The sequence below is a fragment of the Varanus komodoensis genome, unplaced genomic scaffold (genome assembly GCF_004798865.1).
Source record: "Varanus komodoensis strain SLA01 unplaced genomic scaffold, ASM479886v1 scaffold21, whole genome shotgun sequence".
Lineage (NCBI taxonomy): Eukaryota > Metazoa > Chordata > Lepidosauria > Squamata > Varanidae > Varanus > Varanus komodoensis.
The window spans coordinates 11,001,249-11,019,753 of NW_025335589.1; the positions used below are offsets into that span (position 1 = coordinate 11,001,249).

At 39.0% G+C, this 18,505-nt stretch overlaps 1 protein-coding gene across 1 annotated transcript in view; it reads left to right on the forward strand.

Moving 5' to 3' along the window:
* The window catches only part of GLRB (glycine receptor beta), a 34,148-nt gene extending 16,053 nt beyond the window's left edge, over nucleotides 1-18,095 (forward strand). Inside the window, exons 4-9 of the mRNA XM_044430823.1 lie at nucleotides 1,051-1,280; nucleotides 3,283-3,365; nucleotides 4,947-5,087; nucleotides 8,728-8,880; nucleotides 11,397-11,689; nucleotides 17,799-18,095. Of these exons, the coding sequence (XP_044286758.1) occupies nucleotides 1,051-1,280; nucleotides 3,283-3,365; nucleotides 4,947-5,087; nucleotides 8,728-8,880; nucleotides 11,397-11,689; nucleotides 17,799-18,095 (1,197 nt within the window). The remainder of the gene's footprint in view (nucleotides 1-1,050; nucleotides 1,281-3,282; nucleotides 3,366-4,946; nucleotides 5,088-8,727; nucleotides 8,881-11,396; nucleotides 11,690-17,798) is intronic.
* Nucleotides 18,096-18,505: the final 410 nt, after the last annotated feature.

Consider the following 18,505-nt stretch of genomic DNA (forward strand, 5'->3'; position numbering starts at 1 on the left):
TGGCCACCTTAATGAGAAGGAAGGACTCCCTGGAGAAGACTCTAATGCTGGGAACAATTGAGGGCAAAAGAAGGAGGGGACGGAAGAGAATGAGGTGGCTAGATGGAGTCACTGAAGCAGTTGGTGTGAGCTTAAGTGGACTCCGGGGGATGGTGGAGGACAGGAAGGCCTGGAGGAATGTTGTCCATGGGGTCGCGATGGGTCAGACACGACTTTGCGACTAACAACAACAACAACAAATCTACCACTTCCGACAGATTGGCATTTCTAACCAGAGAGGTGGGTGATGGACAGTTATTTGCTTTAATTTCTCTTGTTCTTTCCTTTTTTTTAATTTTCCTCCCATTGGTTTTGAGGAGAGGGACAAAATAACTACACTTCATCAAATGTCAGAAGATCAAGAAAACTTGAGAGCATTGGATCCAAGGATCCTGCCCTTCCATTCCTGAAACATATCAAGTAGCTGTTCAACTATCAGGAGAAATGCCACCCAAAGGGTCTCCTGTTCCAGTTATCACTGGGTTCCAGGCGGGATCAGTCTCCCTGCTAGTGAGAGAAGCTCTTCAGCAGAGAAGCTCCCTTCCTTCTCTGGCCCCCATCAGCCAGTCTTCAACAGGCAATGCTGGTGTGCATTCCCCACCTGTCCCCTGTTACTCCTACTGCCACTGTTGGCATGCCTGTTCTTGGGCCCTCCCAGCTGCCATTCACAGAGTTTTCCTTTCTCCCAGCTCAGCAGTGAGCTCAATTTACTTCCTCAAAAAGCTGCTACCCACTTCTGGAATGGTGCTCTAGCAACATCACTCAGAAGGCAGACACCATCAGGCTCTTTGCAAGCAACTGCCATATCTGCTCCTAACAGTATCAGTGTATTAATGGTTAGGACACATCATTTAAAAATATCATCAGAAACAGACTGATTTTGCTTTAGTGATTCTTTCACATTTAGTAATTATTGTATGTATGTCATTTAGTGAAGCAGAAGACAGATAATAACTTTCTATACATTTTTCTTAATTTCGGATTTGCATATTGCTGTTTTGTTTAAAACAGGATTATAGAGTTAACATCTTCCTAAGACAAAAGTGGAATGACCCTCGACTTAAACTGCCCACTGACTGGAAAGGGTCTGAATCATTAACGGTAGATCCCACAATGTTTAAGTGTCTGTGGAAGCCAGATTTATTCTTTGCAAATGAAAAGAATGCCAACTTCCATGATGTCACTCAAGAAAATATTCTTCTGTTTATATTCCGTGATGGAGATGTCCTGGTTAGCATGAGGTATTTTTTTCTTTCTGCTTTCAACTGTAAATATTTATTATTAATTTTGAGTGCGTACAATCTCTACTTGGTACATACTGGGTACTTTTCTTATCATAAAATGTGCTTCCAAAGCATTACAAATGGGAAGATACTATTGGGAAGTTCAGTAGTAGTGAAGGAAGGGGAAGCTGTAGTCAGAAGATTCAACTGCTTCCTTGATGGCATTGAGTTGGTTTTCATTTCACATGGTATTACTAGCTTCAATCTGTAACTTTCTGAGAAAAGGAACCATTAGGTTTCAGAAGTCATTAGTATGGAAAGAACCACATCATTTATTTCTATAATTTGATTTATTTGAGTAAATGTGTAAATGTATTTATTTATTTGTGTGAATCACATATGATGCCCTCTGGGAGCCTTCAATCAGACTTTTATGTCTTTCCCCACTCCTAGCCTTGAGTTTATTTTATTTTGAAGTGAAGTAAAAAATACAGGCAACAAAACAAATGCATAAACGCATGCGGACTCATCCAATTCAGCTAGAATACCCAAGAAACCCACAAATCATGATTTCTCTTATATCTTGGATATGTTTGTGGGACAACTGCAGCCTAAAAAGAATTTCCATGTTATGTTAAATAACAGATCCTGTGGCTGCCAGTGAAGTCATGAAGGCAGGAAGAGAGGGGTTATATGTTCTTTTTGGGTGAGACAGAAGCCAATGAAGAATGTTGATAGTTGGAGCCAGAGTCATATAGATATGCTGACTTTTTAGGAGCAGAGGGGTCAGGCTCAGAGAACAGGCTTCCAATTCCATTCATATCAAGCCTTCACTACCAGCTTGCATCTCCCTTTGCAAATGACACTGGGTCTTCCCAGTTATCATCCAGTGATAACTTTCTCTTCCTTCCTAGCAAACCATCTCATTTATTTTCTTGTATGTAGAGGCCAAACAACACTTATGGTCACAGTAATTACATATTATGCAGCTATTTGGGATAGTTTTCTTTATTCTTGTTTCATTGTGGGTAAGGGAGGGAAGAATGGCAATCTGGGGAACCTGTGCCTTTGCTTAAAAGGTTAATGGATGAAGAGGAAATAAAAGCTAATGTTGCAATGACATGGTGATCTTTGCCACTACTTTCCATGGTCATCTGGATCCAGAAGAAAAAGTATCTAAGAAACAAATTGTCACTGCAGATTGGAAGACAAGCCATGCTTGCACTCCGATACATTCTCCATCCCTCTGATGATGATAACAATGATGATGATGATGAAGAACCACCTTGGTAGAATATTCTGCATCTCTGTGTTCTCATATTTCAATCCAATTCCAGTAGGGGAAAAACCACTGTAAAACTAATCTTTATAGGATACTTTCTGAGAATGAAATGGACAGTTAGTTTTTGCATGTGTCCAAGGCCAGACAAATATGAACTTGTCACATGATGAGGGGTCCTGAAAAACAGAATTCTCAGATGTTGAAACAGAAGAAGCAGAGGGGCATAGCTCAAGGGCAACCTCTCCAGGTGTTCATGTGGGCACTGAGAATAGTCAAGATTTACAGCTGCAGGGAGGGGCATGAGAGAAGACCTCCTGCAGCTAGCTGAGTCTTGACCCCATGACACAGTGTCAGGAGAGATGGGTCAACCATCTAGATGGGCAACAAACAGAGAAGAGGCTTGCCTTCCTCCTTCCACATCCCATAGGGAGGGCCCCCAGCTACACAAAATGAGACTGTTTTCAAGTAGTTGTTGGACTGGGTTCAATGAACACTCTGTGCCTGCTCAGTTACTCATTATATGTTGGTTGTGCTTACTGGAAGTGCATTGGAGCATAGCACTTTTGCCAAAGAAAGGTCTGTGTTTGGAAGTGTGAAGGGGGAAAACCCATCTCATGACAGATATGATTTATTATACTAATCTACTTTATTAAGTAACATGAAGGCACAAAACAAAACTCCTTTTGTACCTTGGTGAGTATTTTGAATTGCTTGCAAACATTTGTTTTATATTTTCAGATTATCTGTTACTCTCTCTTGCCCGTTGGACTTAACTTTGTTTCCTATGGACACACAACGCTGTAAGATGCAGTTGGAGAGCTGTACGTACATCGGAAATGCATTAAAATAATTGTTACTTTTGCCTAAAAGCTCAACAAGAATTGGCAAATTCTTAATACTGCTTAATGTGGCCTTCTAACATTTCTTAATAAAATCATTTTGATTCATCTCTTTCATTTAGAATTTTCCATTAAAACCCTTAATTGTTGCACTGTTATTTTAAGAATAAAACTGAATTTTTAATTTACTTACAGACAAGGAAGGGCATTGATTCAGATTGGGATTACTATGCATGAGGAGAGAGGCTTACACCTTCCCCCAACTCTTTCCCTCATGAATTTGTCACCATTACCCTGTGCAAGGATTACAAAAAGCAAAACGAACAAAACATAACATCTACATTGTCCCATTGGGGACTTTCTGATACTCTCTTCCACCCTTTGTCAGCACAGGGCCTGGACAATTTTATATTTATTTTAATCTGAAAAATGTTTGTAATCTATCCAGAGAACATTAATTACTGGGTAGATTATAGATGTAAGAAACCAATGAGGCATATTAAACATACTGCTTCTCTTTTCTAAAGAAATCCCAAAATACTTCAAAAGACAAAAACATGATAAAAGTGCCACAAGACTAACCAGTAAAATAATAATTAAGTAATAAAATACCATATTAAAATAACTGCAGAGAGCCAGCAATGCTAATGGTCATGGAAATATCCGGGCTAAAAAAATTATCCATTTTTTGTCAGTGAAAACAATTCCCACTAGGAGGATACCTGACCTCAGCTGGAGCCCCACATTCATTACCTGGAAGTAAACCACATTTATCTCCGTAAGACTTAAGACTAAGTGAAAATACTACAGGATTGCACTGTAAATGTTAGTTTCACTCGATCTCTTTTTACTGACACTGACTGATTTATTATTTACTTTAAAAATGTATATTCAGCCATTTCATTTAAAGACATGTAGAAGGCACCATATAGAAAAGCTTTAAGCAAATAGTAAAACTAATTAGAATAGTAAACATTCCACAGTATAAAAATCAAAAGCAGCAATTTAGAACAAACTATAAACGTGATTGCAACCTGCCAAAGTTCTTGGTAAATAAAATAGCTTTTGCTGGTATCTGAAATAAATCAATGGAAGGACCTGGCAAATAGCCTTGAGGAGAATATTCCACAGTCAGGATGTGCCTCTTACAGGTAAAGAGGCATCTAACCTCTGAAGGAGGCACCTAGAGCAATATTTCACTGAATGGACTTAACAAATCATCAGGTTCCTAACAGAATAGGTGATCCTTCAGATACTATAGCTTGCTTCCTATGGGAGTACCCAATTTAATTTAATGAGTCTCATTCATTTCAGTAAATCTGATCTACATAGGATTAATGTAGGGCTTTATAGTTAAAACAAATACTTTGAATTATGTCTGGAAATGATATGGAAATCAGTATGGATGCTTCATTTCAAAATGAAAAAATGAAATAAGCATTCATGAATAACTATTATTTTCTAAGGCAGGAGTGTAAGGAGAAAATATTATTGTTTTTTCCGTATTAGATTATTGTATTTGTTATTCCTATCTCTTTACCCCTTTTCCCCTTTAACATATAGTTGGCTACACTACTGATGATTTACGATTTATTTGGCAATCTGGTGATCCTGTTCAACTAGAAAAAATTGCGTTGCCTCAATTTGACATTAAGAAAGAAGATATTGAATATGGCAATTGTACCAAATACTACAAAGGGACTGGTATGTATTATCATTTATGAATTTATGGATTCAGTAACATACTCAGGCTTCCTTCCCCTATAGTGTATGTTTGGTAGCCATTTGTTAAATTTTGACCTTTCTGTTTTGCAGAGAGATGTTTGATCAAAAAATGTTTTGCAGTATCATTTATAGTTTAATCACAAACTGATAGAAAAGATTAGTACTGAAAACTGAGGTATCAGTATGAACTGAAAAGCCTTTGGTTCCATATTTTTGCAGTTCCTGAAGTTTCATAACTGTATTAATATTGGAAGATGCATAGTATTTCTAATTAGCTATCATTTTAGAATGTAGATTGAGGTCTCAGTTGTCTTATGGATGGTCATTTTTGTATTTCTATCACAGAAATCAGTGGAAGAGACAGATCAGCAAGTCATGCTTATTGGAGGTTTATTATTGCCTGTCATCAGTTAATTACTTAGATAATTGCTAAGATTTATAATTAAGCAATTATTCCAGTTCTAGTTATCCATATAAGCCAGATGAAAAGAATTTACAACTTGCTGTACTTTTATGGGAGAATATCCAATATTTTGCAGATTGTAGGGCCAATGAAATAAAAATGTTAAAAAGCAGAATGATATTTTATTTTGCTATCTCACTGTGTTTCCTATGTAATCAAAGATCAAGAGCATTCCATTTCTTTAATAAAATCTGATTCTTTAGGAAGTTTCATGTAAAGCATTTTTCTTTTTGTCGTACCTTGCTGGATTTTGAGGATGACTGAAGAAGGAAGTTTGAGAATGACTTTTGCTTTTTTTAATGGTTGGCTTTGTGTTTTTTTTCTTGTTTATGAGACAGTATTATGATTATTATAATGAAATCACTAGGTGGCCTTAATGTAAAATTAATATCATTTGTTTATTCTATTTCATTCCTATACATTCCAATAACCAAAGCTCTCTGGGCAGTTCACAGCAAAATTATCCACAGTGGTGCCTAGGAATGCTATTATTTCTATCTGAAAGGTAATATTGGGCTTTTGATCAGAGTAGAAGTGACCCACTGACCTAATACAAACAGCTGAAAACATAAAAGTCATATATAGCATTGAAAGTGAAATAAGAATTTAACAGTCTATGGAATCCAGTTATAAATGGCATTGAGAGCATTCCACTGGATCCAGTCTGTGAAAGAAGAGAAGATCGGATAACCAGAACGTGATTGTCTCCAGTACATGAACAATGCAAATTATAATTTGTACTGGACCTTTTCTTTATGTTAAATTTAAATATTTAGATACCAATTTTATACTTTATAGTAAAGGTTTGTAGTTAAGTTTGTTATGTCAGGTGGTGGTTAGAGAGCAATTAGATGCTCCCTATCAGCAATTTTATGCATTAAAACTATGCATTAAGTAATTGCACCCATTTGTGACTAAAAATGTGGAGTTGCACCCTGGAGAACAGAGTAGTTGTCCTTTTATATGATAGCTACATATTCATACTAACTTGAAAATCCACTGTTATATTTTGTCACATAGATTTCAGTTAAGCAGAAATAAGGAAGTACAAGATTGCCATGTTAGTTATAGTGCAATCTTTATTTGTGTTACTTTAATATATATACTGGCCAGGACCCAATTAAAGGTAATCCACATGTGGAAATTAATATGCTGTTATTGCCACCATAGTGGGAGTGGAGAAATTGTGACCTCCCCCACCAAAATAGTTTTAAAGAAAAACCTACGTATAGTGAGAACTATAGAAACCTGGTAGAACAGATAAAATGAGTGACATATGGTAATCTCTGGATGTAAGCTTTATAGGAAGGACAGGGAAGCAAGTACTGGAGAAGATATTGTTCTGTATGGCAGAGAAGACATAGTGTCAATAAGACTAGGAAACTGAAAAGGTAGGCTCATCCAAAGAAGCACCATGGGTGACAATACCAGACTCCAGAACTGCTTTAGTACTAGGAACCTGCTATTGTTCTCCAGACCAAAATGCTCCAGGTGACACTTCCCTGAAAAATGAAATCAAGGGGCCTCCAGATGACAACTTTTGTATAATAATGGGTAACTGAAGTTATCTTTATATTGACTAGATAAACGTATGGTCCAGTCACAACAAAGAAGTTAATTTTCTCAGTGTCCTCAACAACTGTGCCCTAGAACAATTGGTCATGGAACTAACCAGAGGGGAGACAATCATGGAATTAATCCTAAACACAGGCAACCAGAACCTAGTATGAGATGTGAATTTTGTTGACCCAATTGGTAACAGTGACCACAGAACTAATAGATTTAATATATATTTAAGTGGAAAATTGTCAAGAACTTGAGACTGACCAATTTAATGCACAAAAGGAAAATAAATATAAAGGATAAAATTAATAAGCTCATAGAAAAACAAGCCCTGCTGAAAAAGAATCAACATGGCTTTGATAAAAGTAAGCTCTGTCTCACTAACATTTCACTGTTCTTGAGAGTGTCAAAAAACACGAGGGTGGGATGATTCTTTAGACATTGTTTACTTGGACTTCCCAAAGGTGTACTGATAAAGTCCATTACCAAAGGCTCCTAAGAAAACTTAGCAGTTATGGATTAAGAGGAGAGTTCATTCTATGGATCAGTAACTGGTTAAAGAACAGGAAACAGAGAGTAGAAATGCATTGTATGCTATTCCAGTGGAGGAGTTTAAACAGTAGGGTTCCATAGGATATGTTTTGGGACCTATACTTTTTAATTTATTAAGAAATGATTTGAAACTAGTGGTAAGTTACCAGTTTTACTGATGACACCACATTATTTAGGTGGTTAAAACCCAAAGGGGTTGAGATGAACTCCAGAAAGGTAGCTTTAAATATGATCAGGGAAATTCCTGGAGGATAAGGCTATCAATGGCTACCAGTCCTGATGGCTATACACTACTTCCAGGATCAGTGGCTACTAAGAAAGGGCTTTTTCAGTGCTGGGAACCTGGTATCCTTCCCAGATAGGTTTGCCTGCTATCTATATTATATTGCCTTTCTAACACCAGGTCAGGACCTTTCTATTCACCCAGGCACTGTAAGAACTGCTTTAATAGCCTATTCTGCTGCTCTTTTTCATGAAGTTTCATGATGTTGTTATGGTTTGGGGTTTTTAAAAGTTTTTTTTGCTGCTGGTTTTAATTCTGTCTTGTTTTTATTTTGTTGGTTGGTTGGTTTCAATATTTTAACCTCATATTTTTATATATTGGATAACTTCACTCATTAGGTAATTTAAAATACAGTAAATAAATAAAAAAGAACCAATAATTTTATTGGTGACATTAACAATGGAGTCTTGTACATGTCTATTCAGTAGTAAGCTCCACTGAAATCAGTGAGAAAGTATATATAAGATTGCTTCCAACAGTAGATGATGGCTCCAATCTCAGCAGGACTGTGTATCTGTCCTGAGCTTTACTCCGAACTTTGAAGTATCTAGCCATGGTTCTGAACCTGTTTGGGGGGATATGATTTGCATCATGGATAGTCCCTGAAAGTTTAAACTGAAAGTCAAAGTAGTTAAGTACACCACTCCACTGACATTGGAGCTACCAGCTTCCACTGAAGGCACATAAAATGTTTATATCTGAGACCAGAGGCCTATAGAAACATGAGTATTTACATTTACATTTATATTTCTCCAAAGGTTATTACACATGTGTAGAAGTGATCTTCACTTTAAGAAGACAAGTTGGCTTTTACATGATGGGTGTTTATGCCCCAACATTGCTTATTGTTGTACTTTCGTGGTTGTCATTTTGGATCAATCCTGATGCAAGTGCTGCAAGAGTGCCTCTGGGTAACCTATGTTTTCACCTCCTGTCAAAACCACCGAATGCCATTTGTCCATTTTGAAGTTGCTTCAGTAGCAGGACATTTCACTGGATACTGAAGGCAACTGCACTCTCATAGCATGCTTTTCACTCTCATCCCAATCTTCTCTCTTTCAGTCCCATACATGTCTTCACATTTTAAGAGACAAGATCTGTAGCCTATAACCAGGTTGTTCCTGTATCTGCTCACTGTATCACCATTGACCTGTATGAATGCAACTGTGAGTAGAATTTGCAAGGGATATCCAGTTTGGTGTTGGGGGTGGAATGCCAGATTCTTGACATTCTTGATATTTAAAGCATTACCTATTTGTAGCTTTTCCAACATCTGTCAGTATGGGATGGTAAGATGATAACATGCTGTGATTCAGATTTAAATTTCTAGCTGTTTGCAAGAGTGGGGAAGGACTCTTCTTTCCATTTTCATTGTCCCTTTTATACAGTGGGCAGGTTTGCATGACATGACAAGGTACTTTCTTGTGCAGGATAGTCTGTTGTTTTGTATGAACCCTGTTGTGATATTTAAGAATGGAACATTTGTTTTTTACAAACCATGATAAAAAAAACAGTGTCTGTTATACGGTTTCCACACTTTGCCATGATTTTTCCAGTTGTCCAAACCTGGCATTGTGGTTTCCATTGTTGCGGTATGCAGCTACCACAGAGTTCCCTGAAAGAGTGAGAGCTGCAGGAGCTACTCTGGCCATGCAACATGGGATTGAATTTCAGGAATGGTGACTGATGTCATATGGGCCAACAGCAGAAGGACTGAGCGAGGATGGTAGAAACCATGCTAGCATAGTAGCCACTGGATCACCTGTCAAGCACATCCAGGCAAAAAAACCACACACTATGGAAACTGCATGCTTGTCATGATGTGTGAACCCAATCAAGGAGAGGACAGGACTAGCACTTGAGTGGACCCTAGGCAAGTTGCCCAGGCAGGTGCTCAAGGACTACCTAGCTCCAGGTGTGAGTGGGCCTTCTGGGGTACCCCTGCAGACTACTGTAGTGAAGTACATCCTACATCCTGATGGTAGTAGGAAAATAGTACCAATACGGAGATGTCTGCAAAAATAGGCCTGTTGCCTACCCTGTTGGTGCTACAGACTAATGTAAATAGTAGGCATCCATTATGCAGAAGACCAGCCAGTAGTCAACCAGCCAGACCTCAGGACTTTTCTTAGGGAACTTCCATTCACAGTGGAAACTGTCACAGCATTTGGACCCCAGCAGCTGCTTGAGGATGCCAGGTGGTGCCATCAGGCCTGATTCTGCATTCTGGAGATAGTAGTGTCAATGTTTCTAAGCCATAGAAATATGAAGACTGGAATGTGGCCATCCAAGGGGAAGACGATGCACAGTCCAGACTCTGCTGAAAGAGACTCCAATAATTCCCTAGTCAATGGGGTTCCAGTGTACCCTGCTGAGTTCTCTCTTCATGTAGACACAGCTAGAGTTCTAGGTAGGTTTTCTTTCCAATCTGTTGTCTCTTTCTTTTCTAAACCTCTCACACCCACAGCTTCTGACAGTGTAACAGCACATTTTCTGGCTTTCTCTGAGGCCACAGAACCCTTGGTTTTCAGTGCAGAGCAACTCCTTGAAAAAATCTGCTTCTCACCCACTCCCTTCTGTCTTATGATGCATTTCCTTTGAAATATTATAAGATTTTTTTCCCTGTCACCCCAAGATTGAACTTCCAAGCCTAGATCCAAGACAAATGGAAACCAGTAGCAGGTCACAGTGACCTTTGCTGCTTGACTGAATAAAGCAATGAAAGCCAAGCTGCCCTCTATTCTGTCAATAGATTTTAGGTTTTAAAAGTTTAGTTTTAGATTTGAATAGCTATGGAGTGTAAGGTGTTTTAAAAATATGGATTTTAGCTCTATATAGAAAGAGCTATACTTTACCGTGAAGGATAGGCAATTGTTAAAACATAATGCTAATTTTTGAAGGTAGAAGAACAACTACTGGACTGTTTTGTGATGTATAAATTAGTATACATATAGACAACCAATTTGATTGCTGCGTTCCCTGCAGGCGAATCAGAAGCAGAGATAGCCAGCTGTCTGCCACTCAGTTGCCGTATTTCTCCATCTTTTTGTGACATCTAAAACTCCATTTGATTGATGGTTTGAAAATTCATGGTAAGAACCAGTGCCAATCAGGAAAAGGACATAGATATGCCATGATAAATAAAAGTTGTCAGCAACAATACAATCAATAACAGTTATGCATGTGCTCAGAATGATTATATATCTGTGTATGTAACCAATTCCATAATTCACCATGTACATCCATATTCATTTCCTGCCAACATATGTGCTACATCAGCAAGTTCTGTTCCTTTTGAATGTAAATATCATTATTTAGGATCTGGCAACACTAATGCTTGGGGACAGTAAAGAGGGGAAAGGTTAGCAATGCAGGAATATTTCAATTGCTTAGAATATTGCTGTATTCTTTTCCTCCCATGACTTAGGTATCTTCTCCGTGCTCAGTTTGGCATCCGAATGTACAACCCTTGCCGCTGAACTCCCCAAAGTGTCTTATGTGAAGGCCTTAGATGTATGGTTGATTGCATGCCTTCTCTTTGGGTTTGCTTCACTGGTTGAGTACGCCGTGGTTCAAGTCATGCTGAACAATCCAAAGCGAATTGAGGCTGAAAAAGCAAAAATCGCTAAGGCAGAGCAAGCAGAAGGGAAAGGTGGCAATGCAGCTAAAAAGAATACTGTGAATGGCACAGGCACCCCGGTGCACATTAGCACCTTACAGGTAAGGGCCTTTCTTGCATTATCATTTTTGCCAAGTTCCTCTGTTTTCATTCATCTGGCATATGAAATATAGAGGGCAGTGCTAGGTAAATGCAAAACTGAGGTTTTTATACACCATCTTTCCCCAGCCTGGTACCCCCAGATGTCTTGGACTATAATTGTCATTACCCCTAGGATATCTGTTATACTTCAGGATATTGAGAGGGCACCAAGCTGGGGAAGGCTGGTGCTTATACTGCAGTGCGATTTCATTGTGATGCTACAGTGAAGCGTTTTTTGAAATAAGCAGGCACAAGGTCACCAGCATTCGCAGACCAATGTGTCACTTGACAGATTTAAGAAACTTCTGTAGCACCACCACAAAATGCCTAGTCAATGGATCACCACATTGGTGTCCATCACATTTATGTATAATTGCTAGAAAGTTGGGTACATTTCATATGTTTTGATTGCGATGGATATATAAAAATCCGTATACATATATTAAAAAACCAGGATGCCAATGAGCACTATTGGAGCTGTTGTATAAGGAACACCCAAGCTAGGACTGCTTACTAAAATTTTCTCTGAAGCAGGTGAGAGGAGGAGGGAGAAAGGTAATGGGTATCATTCAGAACAGTCCTGTTTTCATAGTGGCAGCACGATTCCCTATGGACATAATAGAAGGGGAAAAATCAGTTCATATCTTGGGCAATTTTTTGTCTTAGGCTATCCTTGATTTTCAGAAAGAAAACTCTGTAGGAGCGTTCCAGTCTGCCTGCCTGGATCAGGGTTTGCTGGATTTCTTTTACCCCAGCATTATCTGGGACAGAAAATGCTCCACAACCAAGGTTCAGCTGGGTGTTTAGAGTAGATTTCCCCCCACTTCCCCAGTTTTATGTACAGAAAGGAAACTGTAACTATTAAATGTGAAATTTGGTAGCAGTGAGCACCATCATTGACAAAAAGTAGGATGTAAACTGAATAAATGGTAAGTATTGCATAGAAGTGACAAGTTCCTAGAAATATTATATTGTAGGTCTGCTTCTGCGTAAATTCTGCAATGTAAAGTACATGCTGGGTAAATTTGCCCCATGTTGTTGAATGAGGGTTTTAATAATGTTTTAATAACAATATTAAATTAAGTAAATTCTCCCCGTTAAATAGACTTCACAGTTGTCTGAACTATAAATAATCACTGTGGATGAATGGAAAGTGCTGTGGATTCATGGTAGATGAGACACAGCCTTAGATAATTTGTCTGCAGTATTGTCCTGTATCCTGTGCTGCAAAGACTGGAAACATGGTTGCCTCTTGATCTGTGTTGCATTTGCTACTATGAGCCCTTGGAACATAAGTCTGCAGAGAGAAGGCTGAAGCAGCTGAATTAACTACCCAAGGTTCCAGCAGGGCTCTCTGCACCCAAGCAGTCTATTGGTCAGCCTGGCTGTAAATGTTTCTAGGTCAAGCCTGGATCTTTGGTCTGTAGCCAGATTCTGGTCTTGTCACTATGGCTTGCTAAGAACTTTTCAAGCAACAGCATTTCTGAACTTTCCTAACTATACGCCTGCCTTTACTTCTGCGAAGATTCCTGGAGCAATTCATTCTGATCTTCTATTTAGCTAGACCCCAGTGCTTCATTTATTGCTACCTATGCCCCACTCCCGAAGACAAATGGCAATGCTCGGCACCCAACATGTTGCTTTTGCTTCTTATTTATTTATTTGGAGTTTTTACATGCCGTCCCATTCGCATAAGCCTCGGGACGGCTTCCAACATAATACATAAACAATCATACAAAAAGATACGTATAAAATCTGGATTCACCCTGGCTAAAAAATTTAAAACCAATAAATAATATTAACAATTATTAAAATATTGTTTAAATAAAAAGGTCTTGGCCTGGAGCCGAAAAACAAATAACGACAGCGCCAGGCGGACCTCTCAAATTATTCAAATTTGATGGCTACCATTCTCTTTCTTTTCACTGTGGCAGGCCACTGGGATAGTAGAAACTAGGTGCAGGACTAGGAAACGGAGCATGACTGTTATCCTATGTCTGGAAGTTACCCAGTGGCAAGGCTGCTCTGAGCTCAGTGTGAAAATGAGGATGGGTGTGCCTCTCCCCACAGCAATTCCTTTTTCCTGTTTCCAAGCCAAGCTCTCTTGCATGACTGCTGGATCAGAGGAAGAATTCAGGCAGCAGATGAATAGTAGAGAGAAAGCAAGGTTCAGCCGTGAGAGCTATGTTGAAAAATGGGGTTATACTGGAAATGAAAACAATAAGTTGGTTGGTTCATTGGTTGGTTGGTTGTGGGTCAATAACCCAATAACCAGCATTGCCTGGGCAGATTTCAGCAGATAAAATACTAAAATGCCTTGGAAACAGTTAAAAATATAAAATACTATACAGATATTTAAAAGAATAAAATACAATGCAATTCAGCAAATAGCACAGGAATAGATATAATGGCTGTAAAATTTAGAATAAGGTTTCTAAAGGTGCAATCCTGTGCCTGTTTAGACATAAGTCCCACACCTCCCATCATTCCCCACCAACAAATGCTGGGAGCTGTATGATTCTTTTCTGTCTGAGCATGCATAGGATCATTCCTTAAAATACCTGGGAGAAAAGAAAGGTGTTTGCCTGGCATTGAAAAGAGAGCAATGTAGGTGGCAGGCAAATCTTCCTTTGGGCAAGGCATTTCTATGTAGTTGAATCAGAAAAAGCACTTATTGCTAGTCATAAACTCAAAAAGTATCATGTAACTATTGCTGAGCATTAATACAATTATGCAAAACTAGATCAGTTATCTGGAAAAGGAACATTGGAAGCTTCCTTGATCCATCTAGTCCAGCATTGCCAACAGTGGGTTATGGGCAGGAGTATTTCTTAACCTACCTGGAGATACCAGGGACTGAACCAGGGACCTTCTGCATGCAAATCACACACTCTTCCACTGAGCTATGGCCTCTCTCTTAAATCATTTCAGTACAGAGTGCTGCCACTGCCGAATTCCACCCGATCATCCTGGGAAATGTGCAAAATAGCCACCACCTTAATTTGCAGTAAAATATGGCTGCATTTCTCCCCTGCTACTAGATCATACAAAGAAACGAATGACCATCTTGCACCCTCTAGTGACTCTTCGGGGAATCATCAGCCTCTGTAACAAAGTCTTTCCATTCTAAAGAGCATGTTCAAGGGCTTTCTTTCTGAGTGGAAGCGAGTGATAGAGGCTTAAAAGTTCAATTTGGTTTGACAGTATGTCTACATGCTACTGCTGCAAGCAATGAAAGCAACATCTTTGTCAGAAACATGTAACTTTTGCAGTCTTGTGCCCTCAGCTTAATAGTTTATTATGTTTCTGGTTCATGCATCTAGCCCCAGGTAGAACACATGATGACACTACTGCTGTTTCAGGGGCGAGGGATTTTGTATTTTGTTTTTGGTTTGTTTTTAGATTTTCTTAAAGCCATGGGTACAATGGCATAACAGTTCTGAAGCTATATGAGAAATATCACTGTGGGATAATATGCGTACAATTATCTCCTGATATGTCCATTAATGGCATGACCCCATAAATGGATTTTTAATGAAACTGAGTGTATCTAAGGACCAAAGGCATCCAAGGTATCTAAGGCCTCTGCAGGCATTCATGCTTGCCCTACCCCTCCTAGTCACAACTTTTACATCATTTACACCGTTCATACCCAACCTGGTGCCCTTTGGATATGCTAGGAGTATAATTTCCATAATTCCCAGATAGCATGCTGGCTGGGAATTATGGGGGTTGTAGTCCTAACTCATCTAGAGGACACTGAAGTGGGGATGGCTGCTCTGCCTCTTGATTGTGTGGAAGCTGCTTCATACCTGTGAAGGCCCTCCTTGTGATCTAGAGCCCTGATTCTTCCAAGTTTTCAGGAGAAATCACACTAATTGTGCAGGATTAAGTAAATAGCTGAGGGAGGTTTTACTTTGAGATTAGGGCTTCACTTGCTTACACCAGCATTGCAAGAGAGAGAGAGAGAGAGAGAGAGAGAGAGAGAGAGAGAGAGAGAGAGAGCGAGCGCTGCCTCAGTTACATGATTAGCATAATGTGTAATTTGGTTCTCAGTTGGCCATAAGGCAGTAACTCTACTGTTAGACTCTTTGAAGTCAATTACGAGGACAACATCATAAGAATATCACTGCTGGGAAGACCAAAAACCAATATGGCTCAACAACCTGATTATTGCAGTCAACCATATCCTCTGGAATACCTCCAAGGATTTGAACTCATCAGCCATGCCCTCTCCTCAATAATGCACTGCATCTCAACCTGGAAGTTCCTTTTCTGCTCCTGGTTAATAACCTTTGATGAGCCATCAGGTTGTCACCACTGTTTTTCTAGCTGTGAATTCCATACAGTAATTACAATTCCCACCATATTTTAGACCAGCCTTCCCCAGAGCCTGTTCCTGCTAGTTGTTTTGGTCTTCCTCGGGCAACATGGCCAGTAGTTAGCAATTATGAGGGATCCACATTTGAGAAGATTGTTCTAGAGGGATAAAATGTGGCCTCTATCCACTTTCTCTGCCTGATATGATTTTATAAGCATCTATAATATTCCTTCTTATTCCGGTTTTCTATATTAAATGGGCCTAAACATTTCAGCTTTTTCTTTCGGGAAAGATGCTCTGGCCCCTTTATCATTGCATTGCCTCTTTCTAGCTCTATATTTTCCTTTAACTTGGGATATTCAGAACTGTACACAGTGTTCTCTGGCCACAGCATAACTTTCAATAAAGCTACAACAATACTGGTTATCCTATTTTAAATTTATTTTGTAATAATCACAGAAGAACTTAGGGATGGTAATTACAAAATGTTAAAACATGTTGGTAAAGTATTCTGTGGAAGGAAAACATCCTGGGGTAATTCTGGCACAATGCAAAAGGGAGAAAATACTTTTTTCCAAAGTGAGATTCTACACACACACATATTTGCAAACACAGAGAGAGACTGTATGATTTTGGAACATTTCCCAGGGTTTGAAAAGTCAAATTTTCATTGTGCAATTTATCATTATTGTCTCTCATATCTAATGTGCTGATGACTGATAGATGTCCAAAAGTGATAAGTCATCTGTAGTCAGCCATTCGTAAAAGAGAAAGATGCATATATTTCTTATGTATATTTTCAAACATCATCTGGGAAATAGTTAACTTCTTGCTCATCAGCAAAGATTTACATTTCTGGTCATTTCCCCCATTCATATGAGTGTTTCTTCATGCCTTCTTACTTTAGTTGTGCAGTCTGTCTTCATGGATATTGGCTGCAACCCATATTGTGTGTACTACTTGCTTCCATTCTGCTTACTTCCATTTGTGATGATCAGGGCTGTCTTAACGCATGGGCCTGATGGGCACTTGCCCGTGGGCCCCATACTGATCTGTGTATGTTAACCCTTGGAAAATTGGAAAACTTCCAAAATTAACAGGAGTTGTTGTTGTCGTAGGGGCCCCAGGACACTGCTTTGCCCAGGGCCCGTAATGCTGTTAAGATGGCCCTGGTGATGGTTAAGCACAATTTGCAGTTGAGTGCTTGTTGCAGTGTGTGGAACTTTTATTTGTATGTGCTTTCATTGCCTTTAAACTTTCAGAACTGTGAAATGGTCTGTGATAATGATTTGGGCCAGACAAACATGGCAGGTTCAGTGTGCTAAGCTCATGACAGATGGAATTTGTATTGCACCAAACAGATTTTACTTACTTATTTCAGGAATTGATATACCATTATCATATTTCTCCAATAGTGGTTTACAATGAAAACAAAAATAAAACAACAATAGGCTATCCCAACAAGCAATTAACATCCACAAATGTCACACATATCAATCAAAACATAAGTCTGAAAATGTGGCTAATTGTTTACTTTATTTGCACAGTAAATGGCAGAGCAGGGCAACAATTGGGTTCACTGCAGAGTCCCAGTACTCAACTCCAGCTGGAGTTAGTCTGGAGCCTTAGGCTGCATCTGTGGCTGCACATCATTGGTTTCCATGTCACTGAAGAGCTGCCTATGCTTGCCCTTGAAACATCAGAGTAACTGACTTCTGAAATATATATATATATATATTTTAAAACAGGTAGGGGAGACCCGATGCAAAAAGGTTTGCACTTCGAAATCTGACCTGAGATCCAACGATTTCAGCATTGTTGGAAGCTTGCCGAGAGATTTTGAACTGTCCAACTATGACTGTTATGGAAAGCCCATAGAAGTCAACAGCGGGCTTGGGAAATCTCAGGCAAAGAACAATAAGAAACCTCCTCCTCCTAAGCCTGTCATCCCATCAGCAGCAAAGCGGATCGATCTTTATGCAAGGGCATTGTTTCCATTTTGCTTCCTGTTCTTCAATGTCATATACTGGTCTGTGTATTTATGATAATCCCTTATTTATTTTTTTAACAGAGTGTGTGCAATATATGCCATTTCATTACATCATGAAGGCCAGTCTGCAACAATTATTTGCATTTGCAAAGCAAATTATTACATATTAGATGCCATAAGTGATTGTCATGGGATAGCAAGTGGCATCGTGGTTTTGAATGAAAGCATGACACCGCAATGTCTGTGCTCGAACCAACTGTTGTATATAAATGTACAGCATACATCCTGCTTTAGGAATATATGGAGGATAATGCATTCTACATTATTGAAGCTGGATAACACTCCCTGTGAACATAACCAAGACTCAAACTGTTTCTGATAATGAAACTGATATGCACGCTGAGTATCAGTAAGATCAATATTCTAATATATGTAGTATTTAAAAGTTCTCCTTATGACTTTTCA